At 41.1% G+C, this 8,805-nt stretch overlaps 1 protein-coding gene across 1 annotated transcript in view; it reads right to left on the reverse strand.

The window, feature by feature from the left end:
• NDUFA12 (NADH:ubiquinone oxidoreductase subunit A12) overlaps window positions 1-1,586 on the reverse strand; it is a 42,339-nt gene extending 40,753 nt beyond the window's left edge. Inside the window, exons 1-2 of the mRNA XM_017515898.2 lie at window positions 1,446-1,586; window positions 462-544 (exon numbers count right to left, since the gene is read on the reverse strand). Of these exons, the coding sequence (XP_017371387.1) occupies window positions 462-544; window positions 1,446-1,531 (169 nt within the window). The 5' untranslated portion in view covers window positions 1,532-1,586. The remainder of the gene's footprint in view (window positions 1-461; window positions 545-1,445) is intronic.
• Window positions 1,587-8,805: the final 7,219 nt, after the last annotated feature.

Raw genomic sequence — 8,805 nt, forward strand, 5'->3', positions numbered from 1 at the left:
CAACATGGTGAAACCCCGTCTCTACTAAAAATACAAAAATTAGCTGGGCATGGTGGCGCACGCCTGTAGTCCCAGCTACTCGGGAGGCTGAGGCAGGAGAATTGCTTGAACCCAGGAGACGGAGGTTGTGGTGAGCCGAGATCGCGCCATTGCTCTCCAGCCTGGGTAACATGAGTGAAACTCCGTCTCAAAAAAAAAAAAGAAAAATGCTTCAAAATTTGATAGGTGAAAAAGATGTAACACTTTTTTAAAAGTTGCATTTCTGTTATTACAAGAATGAGCATTTTCCATACCTCCATTGCCTATTTTTCTTTCTGTAAACTACCTTTTTTCATTTTCTATTGAGGTTTTTCATCCTTTTCTAAGTACTTTGTAAAAGCTCCTTGCATAATATGAAAAATAGACTCAAATCAAATCCTAATCCCAATCCAATTATTCATACTAAAAAATACTGCACTCACCAAAAAATTGCTTGTTGTCTTCATAGTATTTGTTTCCATATTTATCTTCCCCCACTAATGTACCAATTTTCACATCATTTACCCTGTGAATACCCAAAAGAAAACAGACATTTTAGAATGATCCTTTGCTCAAACCACAAACAGAAACAAAGTAAGAATAACAACTTTTCAGACACAAGGGCTGCTCCATCAACTAGCAAAATGAGTAAGTGCTGGGGATAGTCACTGGTTGCATACTTCTAGCCTTCATCTCCAGGCTCCCGCCACTCAATGTTGAAGAATCAGCTTTCAGGTTAAAAGCTCTAGAATCCTTGTTCATGTTGTCCCCCAGAATCATGCATAGAATGGGAAAAGATGAACTGACAACTAATGTGCCCTAATTATACTAAAAATATAAATGTAGTCTCTTCAGATTACAGGACTACTTGTATCTACTATCCCTCAGCCAGGAGGCACTGGAGTTAGCAAAACCTTCAGGAAATCAAAAAGCCAAGGTATTTCATCTTCTTAAAATGATACGAAGGTCTCCAGGCTCTTTCATTCCACTCTGGGTCTCCATTTAGGTTTCCACGAAGCTATGTTGTTGCTCGTGGGATCAATGAATGTCAGAAGAGCAGGGACCATTATTATCACCTTCAACGCCTTACAGAAAGGGAACTGTACGCCAGTGCAGAGAAAAAACTTTACCAAGGTCACCGAGTTAATGTCTCTTAATGCTCATTACTCTTCAGGGTGTGGGAAAGGAGTGCAGCCCAGATGCCCCTTCCTCCGTGTCACAGCTCTGACTCTACAGATAGCTTCGGTCTTGTCTCGGGGAGATACCGGACAGAGACCAGCCTGGGGGTGGCAAGGCAGTGATTGGGGCGGTTGTCCTTGACAAATGCTGTGGATTCTTCAAGGTGACCCGAGTTTGTGTCCCTTTCCAAGAAATGAGCCAGCGAAAGTCCAGCCTCAGAGGCCAAGAGTATGACTCCGGCCGCTTACCTGAATAACATCCGTAGATAGCCTCGGAGACCGCCGTGGCCGGTGACCTGCTGCAGCCCGCGCTTCAGAACCTCCACTAACTCCATGTTGCCCCGCAGGCCCCGCCTCCCGGGTGCGCCAAGCAAAACCCACCGGATGGAAGCAGCCACTCAGCCACAGGAAGCCCACGCCCAGAAGGTTCCCACGCGTGCGCAGATTTGGTGGTTCTGCGCATGCGCAGAGACAGACCGCAGGCGGAACTGGTTTCCCCTGGAAGCAAAGGTAGCTTAGACCTTAGAGTTTTCAGAGGTTGTGTATAGGAGACGGGCATATGCTGGAAATCTCACCCAAACAAGGCTTCCCCAGACGGGGATTCCTCCTTTGGGAACTTCAGTTTCCTCAAATAAAAATAATTGGCTCTGGTGGGCGTGCTGGCTCACGCCTGTAATCCTAGCACTTTGGGAGGAAGGGGCGGGAGGATCGCTTTTGCCCAGGGGTTTGAGACCAGCCTCATCAACACAGTGAGAACTCTGTCTATACAAAAAAGTTAAAAATTTAGCTGGATGCAGCAGCTCATGCCCGTAGTCCTAGCTACCCAGGAGACTGAGGCTGAGGTGGGAGCATCGCTTTAGCCCGAGGAGTTCAAGGCCAGCCTGGAAAACATAGGAGACACCGTCTCTACCACTACTACTAATATCTGTATATCTTCTTTGGAGAAACGTTTATTCAAGTCCTTTGTCCATTTTTGAATCGGGTTTTTTGCTGTTTTTGAATTGTAGGCATTCTTTATGTATCGTGTATATTTTCTCCCCTTCCCTAGGTTATCTTTTCATTGTTGATAGTGTCCTTTGCTATCAGAAGTTTGTAAGTTTGATGTAGCCCCAGCTGTCTATTTTTGCTTTGTCTGTGTTTTTGGTATCATATGTGAGAAATCACTGCTAAATCCAATGTCATGAAGCTTCCCTCCTGTTTTCTTCTAGGAGTTTTATAGTTTCAGGTCTTACATTTAGGTCTTTGGTCCATTTTGAGTTAATTTTAGTATATAGTGTAGGGTAAAGGTTGAACTTCATTATTTTGCTTGTGGATATTCGGTTTTCCCAACACTATTCTCTCCTCAATATGCAGCCTTGATACCCTTGTCGAAGATCACTTAACCAGATATTTGAGAGTTTATTTCTAGGTTCTCTATTCTGTTCAATTGGTCTATTTGTTCTTATGCCAGTACCACTCTGTTTTGATTACTGCATCTTTGCACAATGTTTTGAAGTCAGAGGTGGAAGGCTTTATTTTTCTTAAGATTTGTCTATTCAGGGTCTTTTGAGATTCCATATGAATTTTAGGACTTTTAAAAAATCTGCAGAGAAAAATGGAACTGGGATTTTGATAGGTATTGCAATGAATCTGTAACTTACTTTGGGTAGTATGGCATTTTGATTTTAATAATATTAAGTCTTCCCATCCACAAACACAAATGTCTTTCCATTTATTTGTGTCTAATTTCTTTCAGTAATGTTTTGTAGCTTTCAGTATATGTCTTTTACCTAAGTTATTCCTAAATATTTTATTCTTTTTAATGCTATTTTAAATGTGATTGTTTTCTTAATTTCCTTTATGAGTTGTTCATTCTTAGTGTATAGAAGCCAACCGATTTGTGTGTTGATTTTGTACCTTGAAACTTTGCTGAATTCATTTATTAGTTCTAACCATTTTTTGGTGAAATCTTTAGGGTTTTCCATGTATAAGACCACGTCATTTGTCAACAGAGATAATTTTACTTCCTTTTTTTTTTTGGCAAGGTTTCACTCCGTCACCCAAGCTGCAATGAAGTGGAGCAATCATGGCTCACTAAGCCTAGATATTGGGCTCAAGTGATCCTCCTGCTTTAGCCTCCTGCACAGCTGGGACTATAAGAATGAAATATCATGCCTGGCTAATTTTTTTAAAGTTTTTTGTAGAGACAGGGTCTTGCTGTGTTGCGCAGACTAATCTTCAACTTCTGGCCTCAAGCAAGCAATCTTCCCATCTCAGCCTCCCAAAGTGTTGGGATTACAGGCATGAGCCACCATGCTTGGCCCTTCTTTTCCAATGTTGAGCTTATATTTATTTTTTGCCTAATTGCTCTGGCAAAAGCTTTTAGCAATATGTTGAATAGAAGTAGCAAGAGTGTACATACTTACAGTTTTTCACTATTGAATGTGATGTTAGCTGTGGGCTTTTTAAACATGGCCTTTATTAGGTTGAGATAATTTCCTTTCATTCCTAGTTTGTTGAGTGTTTTTTCCAAGTGCCTTTTCTTTCTTTTTTTTTTTTGAGATGGAGTCTCACTCTGTCACTCAGGCTGAGTACAGTGGTGCAATCTTGGCTCACTGCTACCTCTGCCCCCCAGGTTCAAGTGATTCTCCTGCCTCAGCCTCCTGAGTAGCTGGGATTACAGGCACCTGCCACCATACCCAGCTGATATTTATATTCTTAGTTGAGATGGGGTTTCACCATCTTGGCTAGGCTGGTCTTGAACTCCTGACCTCGTGATCTGCCGCCTCTGGCCTCCCAAAGTGCTGGGATTACAGGCATGAGCCACCGTGCCTGGCCAATTAAGTGATATTGTTAAATGAAGTTTTTAGTAGCTCTATTAACTAGCCTAAGAAGTATAAGTTCATTTGAAAAACAGAACTACACTCTGTTTCAAAAAAAAACAACTCTTTTTTTGATCTCTCTTCTTTTTTGAGATGAAGTCTCTATCTGTTGCCCAGGCTGGAGTGCAGTGGCGCGATCTTGGCTCACTGCAACCTCTGCCTCCTAGGTTCAAGCGATTCTCCTGCCTCAGCCTCCCAAGTCGCTGGGATTATAGGCATGTGCTGCCATGCCCTGCTAATGTTTGTATTTTTAGTAGAGATGGGGTTTCACCATGTTGGTCAGGCTGGTCTCAAACTCCTGAACTTGTGGTCCGCCTGCTTTGGCCTTGCAAAGTGCTTGGGTTACAAAGTGCTGGGATTACAAAGTGCTGAGCCACCACACCTCGCCAATCTCTCTTCTTTTTCATAGTATCCTGTTCTGATTTTTTTGTCATTAACTTGATATCAACATTGTTATTATAGAGGAAACTAAAGTTAAAGGGACATGAAGAATTTATTTGGATAATATTGACATGTTCATGTGAACAAACATTGCCAGAAGACTTATTCTTTATTCAGTGATTTTTAGCTTCAGTTTAGCTCAAGCATTTTGTTCATTTTCCCTCTTAAATTTAGTACATTGAACATATGTACCTCACTGAAGAAATCATATAGTTCCATTTTCTGAACTGATTTCCCACTCCCAGCAACAACTACTTCCAACCCTTTTAGCTTATTTTGTTATTCACTACCATATTTGTAAATTATATACTTATAACATTTCTAGATTTTTCCAACTTTAGGCATTATTTGTTGTCTTTTCAACATAGACGAGGACTTTTAGGGCTTTTACCCACTCCCCTCCTCACGCCCAGCACTCCCCCACTTCCTGTCCCAGTTTTCATATATAGTCTACTAAGTTTTCTGTTACATATTCATGTAAGGACAATTTTGTGTTTACAACTGCTCAAGGGCTTACTCCCCTTCCTTGGATACAGGGAATGGGAGGAGATCTGGAGATCTAACAGCATCTCATTTTTTCCACATACAGATTTATTTTCCTATCAAATATTGTAAAATATACAAAAGTGCCTATTTGATCTTAAGAATCTGCAATCAGCTTAATTAGTAGAATAGGATCAGAGATTGAAGTTTTCAAAAATGGCTGAAACAACAGCTTTGGTCCCCTTAACTCTTCCAGAATCTTGCCACTTTCCTTTCAAGGGGCATAGTTTATCTCCCTTTGAATGTGGGTGGGTCTTTGCGTCAATAATAAAATGACAGGAAGCAGTGCTGCTTGCTTTCTGAGGGTAGGTTAAAAAAGACCATCTGGCTTCTCCCTGGCACTTCCTCTCAACACTTTCTCTAGCAGCCACATGGAAATTACCCTTCATTTCCCATAAAATGGAGTGCAGTCTGTAGCTGAGTAGTTTTCTTAGCCATCTCTGGCCCATACGAGTTTAAAGGTCCAGGATGATAACCTCCACCTTTTTTTTTTTTTTAAATTTTAGAGACAGGGTCTCACTGTGTCACCCAAGCTGGACTGCAGTGGCACTGTCATAGCTCACTGCAGTCACCAACTCCTGGGCTCAAGCCATCCTCCCACCTCAACCCCCAGAATAGCTAAGGCAGCAGGGTACCACCAAGCCCTGCTTAAGACCTTAGAATCCTTTCAATTTCTTATGGTTTCTTATGTATCAATTTGTAAACAATTCCATAAGATGAAAGCCACTCCAGACCTCCCAGGTCCCAATCTTGTTGAGGTAAGCCTTCTCTACCTTGGGTTTCCAAGTGAGGCTGCTGAAATACAATATTCTTTCCCCCAAGTGAGGGAAACATTTTTGGTATTTCTGGTTCCACATGCTCTTCAGAAGCTTGTCACTTTATCATCAGGAGGTAGAGTCTATTTCCCCTCCTTTTCAATCAGCACAAACCTTTATGACTTCTTCGATGAGTGGAATGCAGCAGAAGACACTGAAAGAGATTTTTTCCTTTTTTTTGAGACAGAGCCTTGCTCTGTCACCCAGGCTGAAGTGCAGTGGTGTGATCTTGGCTTACTGCAACCTCCGGTTCCCAGGCCCAGGCGATTCTCCCACCTCAGCCTCATGAGTAGCTGGGACCACAGGTGCGTGCCACCATATTTTTTTATTTTTTGTAGAGACGGGGTTTTGCCATGTTGCCCATTCTGATCTTGAACTCCTGCGCTCAGGCAGTCTGCCCACCTTGGCCAAAGTGCTGGGATTACAGGTGTGAGCCCCCATGCGTGGCCTGACACAACATGAATTCTAATGCCAGGCAGGAAATGGCAACAGCTCCCACGTGGCTTTCTCAATCCTTGTTCTTGGAACCTAGCCTCTAGGCTGTGAGGAAGGGAAACAGGAGTAGGTATGTGTTCTGGCGTCAGCTCCACCTGAAGTCCCAGCAGTCACTATCAACTTCTAGACATGTGAGTGATTACGTAGATCCCAACCCCACTATTTGAGCTGACCTTGCTGTGACTGAAAGGAGAGAGACAAGCTGTCTCTCCCAAGCGCTGTCCCATGTTGTAGATTCATGAACGCAATACATGTTGTTTTAAACCATTACGTTTTTGGGGTGGCTTGTTTAAAAGCAAATAATCAGAACTCTAAATACTTTTCAAGCCCCTTGTATTCTGTTTTCACCCTCTTCCCACCCCTTCAGAAGTAACTAGTATTCTAATTTAGTATTAATATTTCCTTAGCTTGCACAAAATAAGCATTCCCCACATAAACACTTCTCAACAATCTATTTGCCTGTTTTCAATAAACCAGTTAAATTATGATTTTTGTATACTTTTGGGCTTTTTTCATACAACATTGTATTTTGGGGATTCACCCATGTTTATAGTTTATTCCTTTTGTAGTGCTGCATAGCATTCCATTGGCTGATTATACCACAATTAACTTACCCATTCTCCTGTCAATGGATATTTGAAGAGTTTTCTTTTTTTGCTCTTACAATGCTGACGTGAATATTTCTGTATCTCCCTGGTACATGTGTGAGTTCTTCTAGGATAAATGATTTCATGCATTTCATGCAATTTTACTATTTAATGCAAAATCTTTCCCAAGTTTATTGTACCAACTGACCCTCCCACCATCCACACACATATTTTTACTCCGTATACTCTACATTTGGTTTTGCCAGACTAAAATTTTTATCATTCTGGTGAGTATTTGCTTCCTAAATAGACTTTCAACAAATCCTTTATCTTTCCTTCTAGAGATGGCATAGTACAAGAGCATTTGGGAGGATCTGTTGTACAAATCAGATTGCTTCACAGCTTTCCACACTGCAGAATAAAAAATCCTTCTGAGGTTTTCTAGGATGAACACTCCTCATCTATTTTTAGCTTTCAACAATTTGTGGTTATCATTTATTTCTGTCCCATCCATTTTTTGTCTTTGTAAGATGCATTAAAAAACAAAAACCATAAATCAAACCAGATATGGCAGTTCACATTTGTAGTCCCAGCTCATCAGGAGGCTGAGGTGGGAGGATTGCTTGAGCCCAGGAGTCCCACCCTGGGCAACACAGTGAGACTTGATGTCTAAAAAAAATAAAAACCCACAAACCTTTAGCTGTTTTAATGCAGTTTCAGAAGGAACTTAGGGTTAAATATATGTGTGCATTCAAGGCATCTTTCAACATGCATTTTTCAATTTAAGTTTTTTCTAAATGTTTTTTGGCTTTTCATATCTACTTGGTTATTTTTGCTGCTTCTGCTTCTTGTTTACTTTTAGATTCCATTTTTTTTCTCCTTAAAGCATATCGTATAGTTACATTCTGCATGTGACAATTTTAATATCTAATATTGTCTTTGAGGGTGTTTAGGTATTGCTTATTTCTGACTCATTCAAATTTCTGGCTTATTTCCTTGTGAGTTTGATAATTTTGTGTCCTCATATTTGGTTGAGCTTAACCTGTGAGAATATCAAGATTTTATTTCATTTTATTTATTTATTTTGGAGACGGGTTTTCCTCTTATTGCCCAGGCTGGAGTGCAATGGCATGATCTCGGCTCACTGCAACCTCCACCTCCCAGGTTCAAGCAGTTCTCCTGCCTCAGCCTCCTGAGTAGCTGGGATTACAGGGATGTACCACCACACCTGGCTAATTTTGTATTTTTAGTGGAGATGGGTTTCTCTATGTTGGTCAGACTGGTCTCGAACTCCCAGCCTCAGGTGATCCACCCGCCTCGGCCACCCAAAGTGCTGGGATTACAGGCATGAGCCACCACGCTCGGCCATATCAAGATTTTTAAATTAGGGGTTGGTAAACTATACTCCAAGGGCCAAATCCAGTTCACTGCCTGTTTTTGTATATGTTTTATTGGACCACAGGTATGCCCACTCATTTATGTTGTCTATCGCTACTTCAGCACTTTCTGAGTAGTTTAAACAGACGTTGCATGGCCTACAAAGACAAAAATATTTCCTTTCTCAACTTCTGTTCTCAATTATGAATATTTTCTTCAGAGAAGATTTACACTTGCTTCTGCCAAGATACTACTGACCTGAAACCACCTCAGCCTTCTTTAGGAAGTCGTCTCAAATTGGTGAACCTAGCTAATAGATCAAAAGCCTTCAGAGCATCTGTTCCTCTATACTGCTAAAAGTAGCAGTCCAGTCTTTGACTGTATTGTTGTGATTTCAAGATAGTATAGATCTTTTAAAATTTATGATGGATCATTTCCACTCACAGAAGTTGTCCTTTTGTGGAATTTTTCTTACATTATTTAATAATTT

The sequence above is a fragment of the Cebus imitator genome, unplaced genomic scaffold, assembly GCF_001604975.1.
Source record: "Cebus imitator isolate Cc_AM_T3 unplaced genomic scaffold, Cebus_imitator-1.0 Scaffold18, whole genome shotgun sequence".
Taxonomy (NCBI): Eukaryota; Metazoa; Chordata; class Mammalia; order Primates; family Cebidae; genus Cebus; species Cebus imitator.